The sequence below is a fragment of the Culex pipiens genome, chromosome 2, assembly GCF_016801865.2.
Source record: "Culex pipiens pallens isolate TS chromosome 2, TS_CPP_V2, whole genome shotgun sequence".
Lineage (NCBI taxonomy): Eukaryota > Metazoa > Arthropoda > Insecta > Diptera > Culicidae > Culex > Culex pipiens.
Genome location: NC_068938.1, coordinates 5,513,877 through 5,532,719, shown reverse-complemented (window position 1 = coordinate 5,532,719; position 18,843 = coordinate 5,513,877). Strand labels below are relative to the sequence as shown.

Sequence of the window (18,843 nt, the reverse complement as noted above, 5' to 3'; positions counted from 1 at the left end):
GTTTTTGTTTTTGTTTTTGTTTTTGTTTTTGGGTTGGAAGTCTGACTTGTAAGAAAATCTTTATGTTTGGGTCAACTTTTGGTGTGTTTTTTTAACTATTATTCCCTAAATTAAATTCTTAATTTTTGGATTGCCTGAGATTCTGTCTCTATGCGATTTTACAATGATAACGGTTTCATTCATAAAGGACAAAATATGAAAAACAAGTAAAAAATTTGAAAAAGTGGCTTTATGAGGAATTATAAGTAAGGCAAAAAGTGAAAGAGAAAAGCTTATGAAAATACTAATAATGAAATAAGAAAAACATGAAACAAGAGAAATAAAGCTTTTCTTAACACAAAAAATGGTAAAAACTTCCTCCTAAATACGGGAAATTATAAAAATATAGAAAAAAGGTTAACTCTGCCAAAGTAATTTTTAAACTGATATCCCTAAATTACGATATGTTTTGTGCTTTCAAAGATCTTCAAATGGCTTTAAAATCAATTCACAACCTCATAAAATGAACATTCCCGTCCCATCACCAAAATCCCAACCCGTCATGCTTTGGCACGCAAATAGCCAACGCAAACAATCCATCATAATTTCCTTGTCGCGTCACATCAAACCTCCAGACAGCATAAAATTACTCGACATGCCGCCCTCTAACTGTGCGTATCATCAAGAAGCTGTCGATTTATAAATATTGATGGCACGCGAAGAAAAAAAAAACATTTGTCACTTTTTTCCAGAACTCGCTAGGTTAGGTCACGTGGCAAATCGAAAGCAATTTTTAATGGGGTGAAGAAAAACCTCTTCCCTTCCAAAAGATGCAAAGCTGCAAAATCGCTTAGGCTTAGACGGGGTGGAAAATTCCCTTCATCAATGTATCTAAGAGTGTTCTCCCCCTTGTTCAGTTCAATCAGTGTCGGTACCCTAAGATAAAGGTCGATTTTTGAGAGGGGAAAAGGGTGGCGCAAAAAGTTCAGAAATGTCAATAATTTTCACACCCTCGTTCAATTGTGAGGGGGGAATGGTTTCAAATGCCGAGCATAACATCCATTGTCGGGATCAAAACCAGAGGAGCATTTCGTTTCTGGTTCATTGAAATATGAGCCCTTTTTTATTGATGCCTTTTGGGAATTCAAATTATGCGTCAGGTAGAATGGAGAAATAAGGAGATTTCGAGTGAAACCTTAAAAAGCTGACTTGAGTAAGTAAGGCTTTTACTTTTATTGTTGTTTCAAATTAATGTCCCACAATTTTTCAGTGCCAAGTTTACAGCGCATTCGGCTAATCCTCTGAGTGGCCACAAAAAAAGTTTTCTGCTCGTTAAAAAAAGGTCCTTGTTTTTTGCAATCTTCAAAAGCTTTTCCTTCATTTTCTTTGCACTTCGCAAGCTTACTTTTAAACACAAAACACAAACACAAAAACGCAATTTTAAGTCGTCCCACCTCTCCCTCTCAAAGCAGTGATGAAGTCAATTTGTGTTAGAGTGTCCTTCTACTTTCGCGGACGACGACCAAGGAATACAACAGGAGAGGTGTTACATATTTTATCAAGGATTGGCCGCCACCGGCGGCATCGACTTCCGGATTTGGGTCCTTGAGGCAGCAAGGACAAACTTGTTACGAGTTTTTTTTTCGCCTTCGTCTTACAACCACCTCCAACGATGGAAAAAAAGTGAATGACGAAAGATCTACTAGGAATTTGAGCGTGGGGGAGTACCATAAAATGTAATTTATTTTACCTTTTTTATTACTTTTTGGTTGTAGATTCTTCATCTTCTTCCGCGTTGTACACATCAAGGTTTACCTTTATTTGCGTTTATTGCCACTGTCCTCGAGGCATCTGCGGTTTGGCTGAAGGGATGATTTTGGATTGAGAGATGTACGACGATACTTCGAGTAACGATGTTGAAAATTTGTACAAATTGAAAACGATTGCAAAAAAGATACAAAAAGCAAACATTATTTCAAAAGTTAAAATATACAGAAAAGACTCCATAGATTTTTTCCACGATTTTGGAAGACTGATAACAAGGGCCCTGATATCTCCAAAAATACTCATTCAATCGCGATCACAAATCGAACGCGACGAAAAACTGCTCTGACCGTTTCTTACCGTTTGTCACTTCCACACCAATCGCTACCGAATACTCTCTCTTTGCTTTTCCTCTCACTCAAATCGGGTAGTAGAGCGAATGGCTCCGAGAGGCTGTGTTAGTGCAGGCCAAGTGAGCGCCTCTCTAGAATTTAGACTCTAGTTAGACTCTCTCCTCTCTGAACATATTACTTTGTGACTCGGGTCGACGGGCGGAGTAGGCAAAGAAATTTACGAAGTATTTGTTTCGCTGTGTGAAGCGATTGGCAAAGGCGCTGGCAGCTAGCGGGTCGTGTTCGCTCGCGAATGGTTGCGCGCTCCAGTCGGCGATGAGTGAGTGATTTTTGATCTTTGAGCCGAAAATCAGTACCCTGGTTTGTCAAAATTTTAAACTACGGTTTAGAAAAAAATAAATGCTCGGAAAAATGACAATTTTTAGATATGTTATTCGTAAAATCTGATTTTTTTATATGTTTTGAGGACCAATACCCACAACTTTTGAGCAACATAGAAGTACGGTCAAACATTTTGACGCCAAGTTACGATTTTTTGGAATTGATTTTTTGTAAATTGTTTTTGAAAATAAGGAGATATGGTCAATATTGATTTTATCTAAAAATGTGCAGTAAATTGTGAGGGAGTACCATAAAATGTAATTTATTTTACCTTTTTTATTACTTTTTGGTTGTAGATTCTTCATCTTCTTTCGCGTGGTACATATCTTGGTTTACCTTTATTTGCGTTTATTGCCACTGTCCTCGAGGCATCTGCGGTTTGACTGGAGGGATGATTTTGGATTAAGAGATAGATGTACGATGATACTTCGAGTAACGATTGTGAAAATTTTAACAAATTGAAAACGATTGCAAAAAAGATACAAAAAGCAAACATTATTTCAAAAGTTAGAACAAACAGAAATACTCCATTGATTTTTTCCTTGATTCTGAAAGACTGATAACAGAAATGTTTTGCAAATGTATCAACAAGGGTATTAGGGTATCCGAAAATACTCATTCAATCGTGATCACAAATCGAACGCGACGAAAAACTGCTCTGACCGTTTCTCACTGTTTGTCACTTCCACACCAATCGCTACCGAATACTCTCTCTTTGCTCTCCCTCTCACTCCAATCGGGTAGTACAGCGAATGGCTCAGAGAGGCTGATTGCGCTATGTCGCTCAAAGCTGACTCGAAATAGTCTGCGATCGGCTTTGTTTTGATCATTTATTAAACTGCTTAAAATCAATGTTATCAAAAATGAATTGCAATTTTGTTGATAACACATCGTCAAAGACACATTTGACAGCAATTTCCATCATGCCAAATAAAAATTGACGGCAAACTGTGGTAGTGCAGGCCAAGTGAGCGCCTCTCTGGAATTTTGTTAGATTCTCTCCTCTCTGAACATATTACTTTGTGACTCGGGTCGACAGGCGGAGTAGGCCTTTGTTTCGCTGTGTGAAGCGATTGGCAAAGGCGCTGGCAGCTAGCGGGTCGTGTTCGCTCGCGAATGGTTGCGCGCTCCAGTCGGCGATGAGTGAGTGATTTTTGATCTTTGAGCCGAAAATCAGTACCCTGGTTTGTCAAAATTTTAAACTACGGTTTAGAAAAAAAAGGTCGGAAAAAGGTGACTTTTTTAAATGATTTTTTCATGAAATCCGAATTTTTATTTTTTTATATGTTTTAGGGGACCAACACCCGCAACTTTTGAGCAACATAGAAGTACGGCCAAACATGTTGACGCCAAGTTACGATTTTTCGGAATTGATTTTTTGTAGATTGTTTTTGAAAAAAGGAGGTCAATTAGAGATTTATTTTAACTAAAAATGTGCAGTAAATAGTGCCCAAAAGTGACCATTTCTGAAAAAATCGTAAAATTCAGAAAATTTACTTAGGTTTTGACAAAAAAAAAACATTGAAGATTGGACTTCTGGTTAATGAGATACAGCGGAAAAAAATACGAACAGAAATATGTATTGAAGTTTTCTAAGTCTCACCTAAACAGATAAAATATTTAAATTTTCACAAAATACCGCATTTTAAAAAATACTCAAATTTTAAAAATTTTCATTATGAGTATTAATTGAAGCGAAATTATCACTATTTTAGAGTTTCTTGGAATTAAATATGATTTTTCTAATTTGTTCGGACCGATTTTGAGACAAAAAATTTAAATAAAATTTGTACCACCAAAAGTAAAAATACAAAAAAAAATTTGCATCGTTTGCTACCCATGTTAAAATTTATAAAAAAATTACAATATTTTAGAACCATTTTCGAAAATTTTCGGATCCTTTCGAATCCTTTTCTTTATTTTGAAAATTATGGAATCAAGACTGACATTTCAACAGAGTTAAATATTGAATATAATGCTCTGATAAGAAACAACTTCAAATCCTCAAATCCTCAAATCTTCAAATCTTAAAATCTTCAAATCTTCAAATCTTCAAATCTTCAAATCTTCAAATCTTCAAATCTTCAAATCTTCAAATCTTCAAATCTTCAAATCTTCAAATCTTCAAATCTTCAAATCTTCAAATCTTCAAATCTCCAAATCTTCAAATCTTCAAATCTTCAAATCTTCAAATCTTTAAATCTTCAAATCTTCAAATCTTCAAATCTTCAAATCTTCAAATCTCCAAATCTTCAAATCTTCAAATCTTCAAATCTTTAAATCTTCAAATCTTCAAATCTTCAAATCTTCAAATCTTCAAATCTTCAAATCTAGAGTTTTTTTTTTATTAGGTCCTATAAACATATGAAAGACAATAGTTTATTGGTCCTTTTCAAAAAAAACTCTGGAAATCTTCAAATCTTCGAATCTTCAAATTTTCAAATCTTCAAATCTTCAAATCTTCGAATCTTCAAATCTTCAAATCTTTAAATCTTCAAATCTTCAAATCTTCAAAAAATAAATCGTTCAAACAAGAAGCACCATCTGCCATCAATTTGTACAACCATTCCATTCAAGACACACTTTGAGTTACTTCCCCAGCAAACGAACTTCTTCACTCATGCGCCATTCCCCTCCATTTCCCCGTGAGTTCCATGCTGTCTTTCAAATTTCCTAAACTTGAGTTCCATTCGGCTGTCTCTTTACCCAAGACACCTCCCAGCAGTTGGATTAGTTCCAAAAGCCACCACAACTCACAGCCTACTTTCTGCCAGCATGCGTTTTCACTGCATTCGAGCAAAACCACCCCTTTTTCAAAATGTTTAACATTTTCTCCTCAAACAATGAAGGAAACCTGGTGGAGAAAGAAGAGAAAGCAAATGTTTGAACTTGGCTTGCTGCGTTGACGGTTGGCGTTTTGCCAGTTTTGACAAAGGTTTCCTCGACGTCTATAAATTTTTATTAGTTGATGTTGCACACACCCTCTTGAATAAATATTTTATTGGGCTGTAAACGACGCAGCGAAGGTCGAATTCAATTTTGGGCGGTGGAAGGGAAAAGAATATGTGTGAGGGTTGGTGGTTTTTGGTGGGTGGAAGAAGGCTTGCATCTTTGATTTTCTTCGTGTTGCCTTCCTTGGGTAACGATGCAATTTGTTGAGTAACTACGCGAAATAGGGGGGAGGAAGAGAATATGTTTAATGGTCATAAATAAACAAAAATGAAGGAAATTTGTTCGCTTGATTTAAGATGGGTGGATTACCTGAAATTTGGATTGAATATTGCTGTAGGGGGATAAATGTACTGTTTATTGGAACATTTTTAAATCTTTCATGGAACTTTTGACATGACAAATATTTTTTTATTTAGAGGAAATATATAAAAATCAAAGCCACTAGTTGAATTCACTTTAAGCGCTGATCTTTAATAATTACGCAAATTGTACCTTATTAATAGTACCTCGCTGATAAATTCATTGAAATATTCCATTTGAAGTAATCGCTCACAACTCGTCATTCAAGTGTTCCTTCAGTCTCACTCGACCTGCCCGTCACGATGGACACCATCCAGTGGGGATCCCTTCCGGAGGAGCTGCAAGTCATGCCGTTCAATCTGCGCATCATGGCGCACGTGGGTCTGTGGGGCCCTCGCTACCGGGTGTACCGTTTTTGGGCACTGTTTACCTTCGGAACGATGGTGATTCTGTTTCCGAAGACGGTTTTGGGCATCGGAAGCGATGACGTGACGGCGATTTGCAAGGGACTGGCCGAGCTGAACTTTGAGGCTTCGATTTACATCCCGATGGCGATTTTTGCACTGAAGAGGGACGCGTTCGAGCGGGTCATTCAAGGGTTGGACGAGATCTTTCGGGAAGTTACCTTAGGCGAGGAGTCCAAGGATTGCTACAACATGATTCGGGAGCAAAATGTGAAAATCAAAAAGTTTTTCAAGTTTCTTGTTGTTTACTGCGTTTACGGACCGTTTGCGTACTGCTTGCCGGCGGTTTTGATAAGCCACTGGAGATTTTGGAACAGTTTTGAACCGATGGTGTTTGAGCTACCGATGGAGCAGAAGTTAACTGAAATGATGTTTTGAAAAACTTCTATTTACACAAATTTATTTTTTTCTAGCTTCTACGGTCTACAAATTCGAACAAATTTCACTCACTATCACATTTTTGTGGGGTTGTCAATGATTGCGTACAGTTTCTGTGGATTTATGTCACTAATCAAAATCGCTACGATGTGTTTTATGATCAAGTACAATTCCCTGTGCTATCGACTGGTCGCGGAAAAGATAAGGAAGCTGCCACAGCATACAGATGATGGACCGACGAAGGTTAACATCGAAGATTTGAAAAAGCTCGTTGAGGTGCATCGAAAAGCTTACAAGTGAGGAATTTGTGTGATTTTTTAATGGTTAAACGATGATCACAATTAATTTCAGTGTTACAGAATTGATAGAAGACATTTGTCAAGTACCGCTGGCTCTGGAATTCTTGACCTGTGTAATATTCTGGTGTTTGAGCATGATTTACATTTCAAAGGTGATTTCAATCAAATACATTTCAATCTAGCAACGCGTTTTTGAAATTTTCAGAAAATTGACTTCAACCTAATCAACGTGATGATCATATTTTGCCTGTCTTTGATTGAGACGTTTGGCTGCTCCTTTCTGGGATCGGAGTTGGCCGAGGAAGCCGAGGCAGTTGGCAAGGCCATCTACGATTTGCCGTGGTACGAGCACTCGGTTGAGCTGCAACGATTCTACCGGCTGATCATTCAACGTACGCAGCGGCCTACTGGGATCACGGGGGTGAAGCTTTTCGTCGTTCAACGGACCACATTTGCTAGTGTAGATGAATATTTTAGGACTTGGAGGAGGAGCATGAGTTGCAACATTTTCTTTTAATTACAGGTGATTCAAATGTCTTACTCGTACTATCTCGTTCTGCAGGATCTGCTGAATAACTTCTAAAGAAAGCAGAGGAAATCCTGAAGAATTGTTCTTTTGCACCAAAATCACAGTTTTGTTAGAGCTTAATCACAAATTCTTTTCACAGCAGTTCAATACAACCAGTTTGATCGAGAACTTTTCCCAATCGTTTCATTCTTCACCAATCGTTCATCACTAGAAATCCCATCAATTCAAATGGTTCGGATCAGTTTACCGCAACCAAACAGCAACCGCACGCTCTTGACATCGGTTCCAACGGGTTTGCTCTCCAGCTCCGAAAGGAGCAACTTTTTTCCTGCCACAGTCCACGAGAGCAGAATTCTAATATTCCCCCAGCAGCAGCACACACATGGCTCAGTTTTGGGGCGTAAAACCACAAGAATGCCTCCGCCAACCGACCGAAGGGACTTTTCGTCATCGAAAAGCAATGAAAGGGGGCGAGCTTTTCCGAGAGACGAAAGTGAAACCTGACAATGGCAGAATTTTCCCTTTTCAACGAGATCAACGAAATTTTCCTTGCTCTCCTTTCGGTCAATGCGAAACTTTTTTTTTTTTCGTTAAGGGCAATTTCGGGAATGGATAGCAATTTTTCCCCCCAGAAACAGTTTATTCTTTACTCGTGGCTATCAGTAAAGCCATCCACGAGCAGGAAATCTCACGCACGATAAACGAATGGATATTGCGTGAGCGGCTGTTGGCTTCATCTGTGGATTGTTCCCTCCCCTTATTCCGCAACATTTGTTCGTGGAAATGTGCTAAACTTATGAGTATCATAAAGCAAAATTGCGGGAAAATTGCCCTCTCGGTGAGCATTTGTAACGGAAAAATGAAAAGTAATAACCGATTCAGAGACAGTAATTCATGTGGACGACGTGGTTTTTTTTTTAAATAACAACAATTTTATGATTATCAAATTGTTTAACAAGTCTTTCAACAAAAAAATACAATTTAACTGTCTTCAGGAGGGGACCGATTTGGCGACAATAGTCAAAGTGATTCATTAAGAGTTTTATCTGATGTTTTTAGATCAAAGTCCAGGCCACGAACGAGCTTCTACAACAAATTTGACATAGATCGGATAAAACCACTCAGATTTTGGACTGGTTAACTTGTTGTCATTTCGTCGCTGTTGTGATTTTGGGCCATTTTCACCATCTGACCTTCACAGACCAGCAAAATTGGATTTCAATACTGAGATATTCAATAAAAACGAAAAACCTTCGTGTATTGATGTCACTTTTCATATGAAAGAAGTTTCAATCTTTTCATGCTATCTTGACACACCTTTAAAATTGCTGTAACTGAGACAACAGGCCAAAGGGATTTCAGGTCAGAACCTGTTTGACACACGTACATGCCCGATTACCGTAAAAATTTGTAATTATGTGTTATGATGTTTTGTTATCAAATCCTCAACTCGACACATTTTACAATTTGTTAAGCACATCTCGTAGAACCAAATAGTACGAGTAGGACATTTGTACCACCTAAAAATTAATTGTAATCAAAGCATATCTCACAACCATTAAAATACTCAAAATTTACACTAGCAAAAGTAGTTCGCTGAACGATGAAAAATTTCGCTCCCGTTATCCCAGTAGGCCGCTGCGTGCGCTGCATCATCAGCCGGTAGTAACGTTGCAACTCAACCGAGTGTTCGTACCACGGCAGATCGTAGATGGCCTTGCCAACTGCTTCAGCCTCTTCGGCCAACTCCGTGCCCAGGTACGAATATCCAAAGGCTTGAACCAATGTCAGCAAGAATATGATCATCACGTTGAGCAAATTTAGGTCAAATTTCTACGAGAAGGAAAGTTGATCCAATTACCAAACTAAACTTTAAAGTGTTGCAACCTTTGACAGGTAAAACATGTTCAGGCTCCAAAATATCACACAAAAGAGCGTGTCCATCGCAACCGGAACGTGGCAAATTTCTTCAATCAAATTTAGAATTCTGAAAAATAGACAAAATGAGACTCAAACTTACTACAGCACAAACTTACCTGAAAGATTTTCGATGCAGCTCAACGACTTTCTTCAAATCGGAAACATTGATTTTAGTCACAATTTCATCCGCTGGTTGACTGGGTAATTTTTTCATCTTCTCGCAATCGAGCCGAAACGTCAACGAGCTGTACTTGATCATAAAACAGGACGTGGTGACCTTAACCAGCACAAAAGATGCACAGACACAGGAGGCAACCAGCAAAATGGCAACAAAAATGTGATAGTGAATGAAGTTTGTACGAATCTGGAGACCGTAAAATCTGAAATCAGGTAAATTTTGGTAAATTAAAAAAGAAAGCTTGATGAATTGACTACTCTTGCTCCATTGGCAACTCGAAAATGGTAGGTTCAAAATTGTTCCAAAAACGCCAATGACTAATCACAACTGCCGGCAAACAGTAAGCAATCGATCCATATCCGCAGTAGAATACTAAAAATTTGAAAACCTTTTTGATTTGCAAATTTTGCTTTAGGATCATTTCGTAGCAGACGTTGGAGTCTTCACCGTAAGCAACTTAAATTAAATGCATAGTTAAGATCCTACCCCAAAAACACTACATTCAATTTTTACCTTCATCAAAAAATTCGTTCAACTCTTCAATGACATGTTCAAATGTATTCCTCTTCGCAGCCAGGATACCCAACGTTACCAAGTTGGACAACTCAAAGATAAACTCAGCGATTCCCTTGCAAATAAGCGTCGCATCATTGCTTCCAACTCCCAAAACAGCCTTTGGGAACATGATCACCATTACGACGTAGGTAAATGCAAACAAAAATCGGTATAATTTACCCCGATTGCCCCACAAGCCAATCCACTCCAATATTCGAAGGTTGAACGTCATAACTTGAAGTTCTTCAGCGATGACGGCCATTTCGTGAGGCTGATAAGTTTGTGACTAAGCCAACCATTGAAGGATGTTTCATGCAGAGCTGCGGAGTCGGGTCATGTTTTAGACGACTCCGACTCCGACTCCGACTCCGGCTTTCTGAGATTAGCCGACTCTGACTCCGACTCCGGCTCCGGCTTTCAGCTCGAACCGACTCCGACTCCGACTCCAACTCCGGCCTACAAACTCTAGCCGACTCCGACTCCGACTCCAGCTTTCAACAAATGGTCAGCTCCGACTCCGACTCCGGCTCCACATATATTTAAATGTTTCTAAAGTTACTTGACTATTATTTTGAAAACATTGATAAATAGGATTATTTAAATACTCTTTAATTGTAATGTATTTCTCAAGGAAAATAAGTTCAAATCACAAAACTGAAAAAAAAATCCAGGTGACAAGTTTTAAACGTAATTGAAACAGAAATCAAAAAATATCTCCAGTTTTGAAATCATTTTCACAAGAACAATTCAGAAGTATGGACCAAAATTTTGCCGACGATATATGATTTGTTAAAAATAGTGATTTTTGTAAAAAAAAAAATCACGTACTTTATATTTTGTGATCTCATTTTCATGTAAAATCGAATTTGCAATCGAAAAGGACTATACACATTTTTTTATTACGTGCACCGTTTTAAAAATATAGCCTTCAAAGTTGAATTATGTCAGAAAAATTCCGTTTTTATTTAATTTTTTTAAATAGTGTCCATGATTGTCCATTCCTGAACATATTTTTTTCGAAAAGTTCAGAAAATTTCCTACTTTTTTGTCTAAGAAGATTGGACCACTGGTTGCTGAGATATAGCGCATTAAAGAAACAGGAAAATTGATTTTATAAGTCTAACCCAAACAACCCTCCATTTTCTAATGTCTATATATCAGCAATTAATGGTCTGATTTTCAATATAGAAAAATGAAACATTCGTGAAATTTTCTAAATACTAACATTTCAAAAGGGCCAAACATTCATTATTTTTAGAAATGGACATTTTAAAAAGCAAAAGCGGATTTTTTCGGCAAAATTTAACTTTGAATGGATATATTTTTAAAACGATGTACTTAATCAAAAAATGTGTGATGTACTTTTCGATGGCAAATTCGATTTTACATAAAAAAATAGTTCAGAAAATGTTAAGTACAAGATTTCAATTTTAACATAAATCACTATTAAAAAAATCATAAATCTTCGACAAAATTTTGGTCCATACTTCAGAATGGCTTAAAAGATGCGGGATGTCCCCTAAAATATACAAAAAACTAAAAAAATTAAAATACCGATTTTGGGAAATTGAAATTTTGTAAATAAAAGGTAATTAGAAAATCACCAATTTTTTTGTCCGTGAACCTGTTTTTCAATAGTTCTCATCAATACCTACAACTTTGTCGAAGACACCAAATCAATCAAAAAATTCCTTGAAAAGTTACAGATCTTCGAATATTTACGTACCATATTTATATGAACTTCTGTCAAAATTGTATGGAGATTACTTGAAGTGAATCAATGACACAAGATGGCTTCTTCTGGGAAGGCCCCCATAAAGTTTGAGTCAAATAGCAAAAACAAAAAAAAACTGAAAAAATAGGTTGAAATCGGCCGATTTCGTAGAGAATTGCTCATCTGATAAATCTATTTAAAAAAATGAAAAAATGGCAACGCAATACATGCGACTTAATAAAAACAATTAAAAAATAAGAAGTTTTGTGAATTAACCTGCATTATAACAAATACTAAACAATAAAAAAAACCTAATTTTTGTTGAAGTTTAGATAACTCCGACTCCGGGTTATCACAAAGTTTCGGCTCCGACTCCGACTCCGACTCCAGCTTATTAAATTTAGCCGACTCCGACTCCGGCTCCGACTCCAGCTGTTCGATTTTTGACGACTCCGACTACGACTCCAGGTCCCCAAAAAGACCCGACTCCACCGATTCCGGCTCCGACTCCGACTCCGACTCCACAGCCCTGGTTTCATGAAAAGTGTCATTTACGCTTGAAGGTTTGGTCACGATTCAAATTAAAAATGCTTTTGATAACAGCTGGCACAATTTAAAGTTGATTGCTTTGTTCCCACGATTCCATAGCAACCGCAATGATTTTCATATAAAAGGAAATTTGGAAATTTTCCTATAATTACTTTCACCACTCTCTGTTAAAATAAGGCATTTCAAACTATGTAATGTGGGCAATATGTCATTAAATTTATTTGAATTCAAACTTTATTTGCATTTCATGGCAATATAAATATGCAGATATTTACTAAGAATCAACAACAATCGAAACTCAACCTTCGTAATTAATCTCATTACAATTTGTTGAGCAAATCTTTAAGAACCAAATAGTACTAGTAGGACATTTGAACCACCTGAAACAAAAACATGTCTTACTAAGCATACATTTCAGGAAAAAACGAGTCCTCCATACAGATGCAAATGTAGTCCGTTGAACGATGAAAAACGTTGCTCCCGTAATCCCAGTAGGCCGCTGCGTCCGTTGAATGATCAGTCGGTAGAATCGTTGCATCTCAACGGAGTGCTCGTGCCAGGGTAGATCGTAGATGGCCTTGCCAACGGCTTCGGCTTCCTCAGTCAGCTGCGATCCCAGATAGGAATAACCAAACACTTGTACCAAAGATAACCAAAAAATGATCATCACATTGATCAAGTTCAGGTCCACTTTCTGGAATAACAACAAGTTATCGCAAATTGGGACACAATTTTGTAAGTTTGCCACCTTAGAAATATAGATCATGCTCAAACACCAGAAAATTATACAAAAGAAAAACTCCATGGCAACCGGGAGTTGACAAATTTCCTCAATCAATTCCGTTATGCTGTAAAAAGTACCTTTAAGCGTGGGGAATAATGTTCATAAAACAAAAAAATCACAAACCCAAACGCCTTTCGGTGCAACTCAACAAGTTTCTTCAAATCTTCAACGTGTACTTTAGTGCGAGATTCACCTTCAATCGGTTGGGGCAACATTTTGATTTTTGTAGCCACCAGCCGAAAGGTTAAGGCACTGTATCGTATGATGAAACACGTGGTCGAAACCTTCAACAACTCAAAAAACGCACAAATCGCGTAGGCAATCAGCGAGAATCCCATAAAAATGAGATAGTCTGCAAAATTGGTTCGGATTTGTAGCCAATAAAATCTGGAAAATGTTCTTTAATTATTGTATTGTTCTGTTTAACACTATGAATATATCGTACTCTTGTTCCATAGGCAGTTCAAGGATAAGAGGATCAGAATTTGTCCAGAAACGGTAATGACTTATCAAAAATGAAGGAAGCCAAAATCCCAACGTCCCATATGCGCAATAGTGTACCAAAAAAGTGAAAACTTTTCTCATTTTTATATTTTGCTTGCAAATCATATCGTAGCATTCTTTTGATTCCTCTCCAATGGCAACTGAAAACTCCAATTTCGTTAAAATTCTTGTTTTAGAACAAGGATCCAAGCAAGCGTTACCTTCACGAAAAAAATCTTCCAGTTCTTGGATCAGCCTTTCCAACGCAGTCCTCTTCAGCGCCAATATGCCAAGCGTTACAAAGTTGGAAAGTTCAAAAATGAACTCCGCCACCCCCTTGCAAATCGCCGTTGCGTCGGAACTTCCAATTCCGAGAACCGCCTTCGGGAACATGATCACCATCGTGGCGAAGATTAGTGGAACCAAAAACTTGTAAATTTTCCGCCGAGGAACCCGCAGTCCGATGAATCCCATGAAGCGCAAGTTGAACGGCATAGCTCGGAGCTCCTCCGGAAGTGAAGCCCACCGGACTGTGTCCATTCTGGATGGCAGCTGGTCTAGAAATGATGTAAGGAAGCAGCGATTCTTCGATACGAAATTTACTATCTATTGCTGAGAACTTCATAGAGAATATTTGAAATGTTTAAAAGAAAATGACATCTTAGACTATTTAGAATCAAATAGGGCTTGTAATTTTGTCACCATGCAAAAAAAAAGGATAAATTTATATATTAATTTTTATCAGAACAAACTACAACATCATTTTTAATAACACTTTTTCGATTTACAACTTGTTCAAAACATCCTTCAGGACCAGATAATATGAGTAGGCCATTTGCACCACCTGCAAGTATGACGATATTATAAATCCAACAAATCTACAAAAATAACACAAAAATAACCTTCAGTTCTTTAGCGATGATTTAGGCCATTTTGTGGGGCTGGTTAGTCTGTGACTAAGCCAACCTTCATGATAAATGTAATTCAAGCTTGAACGTTGGGTAAATTAAAATGATAAGAAAAATGGTTTCATATTTAAAATGCTTTTGATAACAGCTGGTACCACGGAAAAAATCACATTTTGAAGTTGATTGTTTTGTTCCCTCGATTCCATAGCAACCGCAATGATTTTCATAAAAAAAATCTCTCTATGAAAATTAGCCAGTTTCAACTATCAACTACATTTGTATTTTATGACAATAACAATTTGCAGAATTTCACTAAGAAGCAACAACATTCGTAACTAATCCTTCGTATTTCATCTTCTTACAATTTGTTAAGCAAATCTTTGAGAACCAAATAGTACGAGTAGGACATTTGAACCACCTGAAAAAAAAAAAATGACAAACTAAGCATAAATTTCAGGAAAAAAAAGAGTCTTCCATACAGTTGCAAAAGAAGTTCGTTGAACGATGAAAAATTTCACCCCTGTGATCCCAGTAGGCCGCTGGGTACGTTGAATGATCAGCCGGTAGAAACGTTGCAACTCAACCGAGTGCTCGTACCACGGCAGATCGTAAATGGCCTTGCCTACGGCTTCCGCTTCCTCGGCCAGCTCAGATCCCAGGTAGGAATAGCCAAATACTTGCAGCAGAGTTATCGAAAAAATCAACATCACATTGATAAGGTTTATGTCAATTTTCTGAAGAAAATCAAAACAGGTGAAATTGCTTGGTTATTAAATAAGAAAATATATCAAAAAGTCACCTGTGAAATATAGATCATGCCTAAGCACCAAACGATGACGCATGAAAAAAATTCCATGGCTACTGGGATTTGACAAATTTCCTCGATCATATCTGTAATGCTGAAAAAACAATTATGATTAGGATACAGAGCAAAATCATTAAGGTACCCGTATGCCTTTCGGTGCAAATCAACAAGTTTCTTCAAATCTTGCACATGCACTTTCGATCGTTGATCATCATCAGTTGGTTGCGGCAACATTTTGATTTTGGCAGCAATCAATCGGTACGTTAAAGAACTATACTTGATCATGAAACACGTGGTAGTGACCTTTAACAACTGAAAAAACCCACAAGCTGTGTAGGCAAATATCGATAATCCAACAAAAATGTGATAGTGAGCAAAATTTGTTCGAATATGCAGCCAATAAAACCTGAAAATATTAATGTTACAGATTTGATTACGATTTATTGTAACTAGGCTTACTCTTGCTCCATAGGCAGTTCAAAAATGAGAGGATCAGAATCTGTCCAAAACCGCCAATGGCTGATCAAAACTGCTGGCAGCCAAAATCCAAACGTACCATACGCGCAGTATTGCACCAAAAAATTGAAAACCTTTTTGATTTTATTATTTTGCTTCCTAATCAAATCGTAGCATGCTTTGGATTCCTCTCCTATGGCAACTGAAAATTTTTTTTTTCTTAAGATTCATGCTTGGAAACGTTAATAAAACGTAACAATCACCTTCACGGAAAAAATCGTCCAATCCTTGAATCACCATTTCGAATCTTTGCCTCTTCAGAGCCAAAATGGTCAGCGTTACAAAGTTGGGCAGTTCAAATACAAACTCGGCCACCCCCTTGCAAATCACCGTAATATCGGAACTCCCGATACCGAGCACCACCTTCGGAAACATTATCACCATCGTTGAGTAGATTAATGGAACGACAAATTTGTAAACTTTTCGCCGCGGGCCCCACAGCCCGACGAATCCCATGAAGCGCAAATTGAACGGCATAACTCGGAGGTCTTCCGGGAGTGAAGCCCATCGAAGTGCGTCCATCCTGGTTGTTTGCTGGACTGTAACTGGTGGCGAACTTGACGATTCTTGGATATACAACTGACTTTTGATTGGTTTGACTTCACAGAGAATATGTGTAATACTGGTGATTAAAAATGGGGTTTGACGTATTTGCGCAACTGTCATCAACTGATATTATTATATAATACGAATTGAAGTACTTTCGTCAGATTTATTTATTTCTTTATGAGAACAGCTACATTTTTAGCAATAACACTATCATATTTATCATTATTCTTTTGGTTTTACAACTTGTTCAAAACGTCCTTCAGGACCAGATAATATGAGTAAGCCATTTGCACCACCTGCAAGTAAGACGATCATCATTCAAACAAATCTACAAAAAAAAAACGCAAAAACTCACGCTGAAAAACGTGGTCCGCTCGACGACGAAAAACTTCACCCCCGTGATCCCAGTAGGCCGCTGCGTGCGTTGAAGCATTAGCCGGTAGTAGCGCTGCAGCTCAGCGGAATGCTCGTACCACGGCAGATCGTAGATGGCCGTGCCGACGGCCGCTGCCTCCTCGATCAACTCCGATCCCAGGTAGGAATAGCAAAACACGTGCACCAGCGACAGAAAGAATATGATCATCACGTTGATCAGATTTAGGTCGATTTTCTGAGGGGAGAAATCGATGTTACTAGATTGAAAGCAGCTGATGGAAGTTTGTAACCTGTGAAATGTAGATCATGTTCAGACACCAAACCATGATGCAAAAGAGAAACTCCAAAGCAACGGGTACTTGACACATTTCCTCAATCAAATCTGTAATTCTGAGAGTAGAAGTCTTCAATATGAAAATTCCCAACTAACTAAATAATACCTACTTGTAGGCCTTCCGGTGAAGCTCAACCACCCTCTTCAAATCATCAACTGTTACTTTTGTCTTTGAACCATCTTTTTGCGGCAATTTCCGAATTTTCTCCGCCACCAGTCGGTATGTCAACGAACTGTACTTGATCATAAAGCAGGTCGAAGTCACCTTAATGAGTTCCAAGAAAGCGCAAACGCAGTAGGCTGCAACTGAAATCCCCACAAAAATGTGGTAATGAGTGAAGTTGGTCCGAATCTGGAGCCCGTAAAACCTGTGGAAAGTCTTCCATGAGTACTTTAAAATTTTGTAATAAAAACGTCATACTTTTGCTCCATTGGTAGCTCACAGATTAGCGGTTCAGATCCACTCCAAAAACGCCAATGGCTGATCAAAAACGACGGTAATGCGAAAGCAAATGGGGCATAAATGCAGTAAACAACCAGAAATCTGAACACCTTTCGCATTGTTTGATTAAGCTTGAAAATCATGTCGTAGCAAGCGTTGGATTCTTCCCCAAACGTGGCTAAAATCAAACGACTCCTGTAAATCATGGCTACCATGACTCAAATGCAAAACCTACCTTCACGAAAGATTTCATCCAACCCACGAATCACCTGCTCAAAAGTCTTCCTCTTCGCCGCAAGAATGGCCAACGTGCAGTAGATCGACAGTTCAAACATCAATTCGGCCACTCCCTTGCAAATGGCCGTCACATCGTCGCTTCCGATGCCCAAAAAGATCTTCGGAAACACAATGTCCATTATGCCGAGCGAGTACAGCAGCGCAAACCGGTAAAAATTTGCCCAACTGCCCCACAACCCAACAAACTCCATGATCCGCAGCGTGAACGGCATGGCGCGGAGTTCCTCCGGAAGGGTGCCCCAGCGGACGGTTTCCATTCTGGTGGGCGACTCAACGATGACTGTTTAAAAATTTGCATTTTTTTCAACAAAAAGAATATTTTTTGACATCTACGGAAAAAGAGGTCAAAAATAATTGTCACTTACATTGTTTTTTTCCAATTTAATATTCACTTAGACTTTTTTACGATTTTGTCAATTACCTGCAATTATCTATCTGCCTTTTCCCACAATGATAATTTGATGAGAATATTATCTTTTTCAAACTATCATTTCTAATTTGAAATTAAATTGAAAACTAAAAGTTCTTTTTTATGAAGGTTAAATTCGAGCTTAGTCATGCATAGGGGATATTTCTTGAGAGTATTCACCAAAGAGTATTACGGGCCAAACATTCAATATTACGCCCTTTTGAAATGTAAGTCTTGATTTTAAATTTATGAAAATATTTTTTTCGAATAGATCGGAAAATTTCACGAATGTTTCATATTTTAACATTGTAAATCGGACCATTAGTTGCTGAGATATCGACGTTAGAAAATGGTGGATTGTTTGGGTGAGACTTAGAAAACATAAATTTTCCTATTTTTTTTAACCTTTGCATGGCAATATCTCAGCAACTAAGGGTCGTATCAACAAAGTTCAAAAATGCAAAATATAGAGAATTCAAAAAAAAAAATTGAAATTGGGCAAACATGGGCACTTATTTAAAAAAATGAAAAACTGCGACTATTTTCAAAAAAGTTACCTAAAAATGGTTATAACTTTAAAACAGTGCACTTTATCAAAAATTCACTAAATTACTTTTTGATTGCAA

At 37.8% G+C, this 18,843-nt stretch overlaps 3 protein-coding genes across 3 annotated transcripts; 1 reads left to right on the top strand and 2 right to left on the bottom strand.

Moving 5' to 3' along the window:
- Positions 1-5,852: 5,852 nt before the first annotated feature.
- Positions 5,853-7,453, top strand: LOC120418448 (uncharacterized). The gene is made up of 5 exons (XM_039580872.1): positions 5,853-6,549; positions 6,607-6,867; positions 6,923-7,022; positions 7,076-7,330; positions 7,394-7,453. The coding sequence occupies exons 1-5, from the start codon at positions 6,032-6,034 to the stop codon at positions 7,451-7,453; spliced, it is 1,194 nt and encodes a 397-aa protein (XP_039436806.1). The 5' UTR covers positions 5,853-6,031.
- A 1,406-nt stretch (positions 7,454-8,859) lies between these two features.
- Positions 8,860-16,477, bottom strand: LOC120418231 (uncharacterized). The gene is made up of 7 exons (XM_039580533.2): positions 16,049-16,477; positions 15,038-15,224; positions 13,964-14,139; positions 12,755-13,009; positions 10,090-10,338; positions 8,978-9,232; positions 8,860-8,919 (listed from the first exon to the last, which is right to left on the bottom strand). The coding sequence occupies exons 1-7, from the start codon at positions 16,475-16,477 to the stop codon at positions 8,860-8,862; spliced, it is 1,611 nt and encodes a 536-aa protein (XP_039436467.1).
- LOC120418237 (odorant receptor 22c-like) lies at positions 16,478-18,435 on the bottom strand. The gene is made up of 6 exons (XM_039580544.2): positions 17,747-18,435; positions 17,491-17,689; positions 17,180-17,437; positions 17,026-17,125; positions 16,716-16,970; positions 16,478-16,656 (listed from the first exon to the last, which is right to left on the bottom strand). Exons 1-6 carry the CDS (start codon positions 18,063-18,065, stop codon positions 16,597-16,599), a joined length of 1,191 nt encoding a protein of 396 aa, XP_039436478.1. The 5' UTR covers positions 18,066-18,435; the 3' UTR covers positions 16,478-16,596.
- Positions 18,436-18,843: the final 408 nt, after the last annotated feature.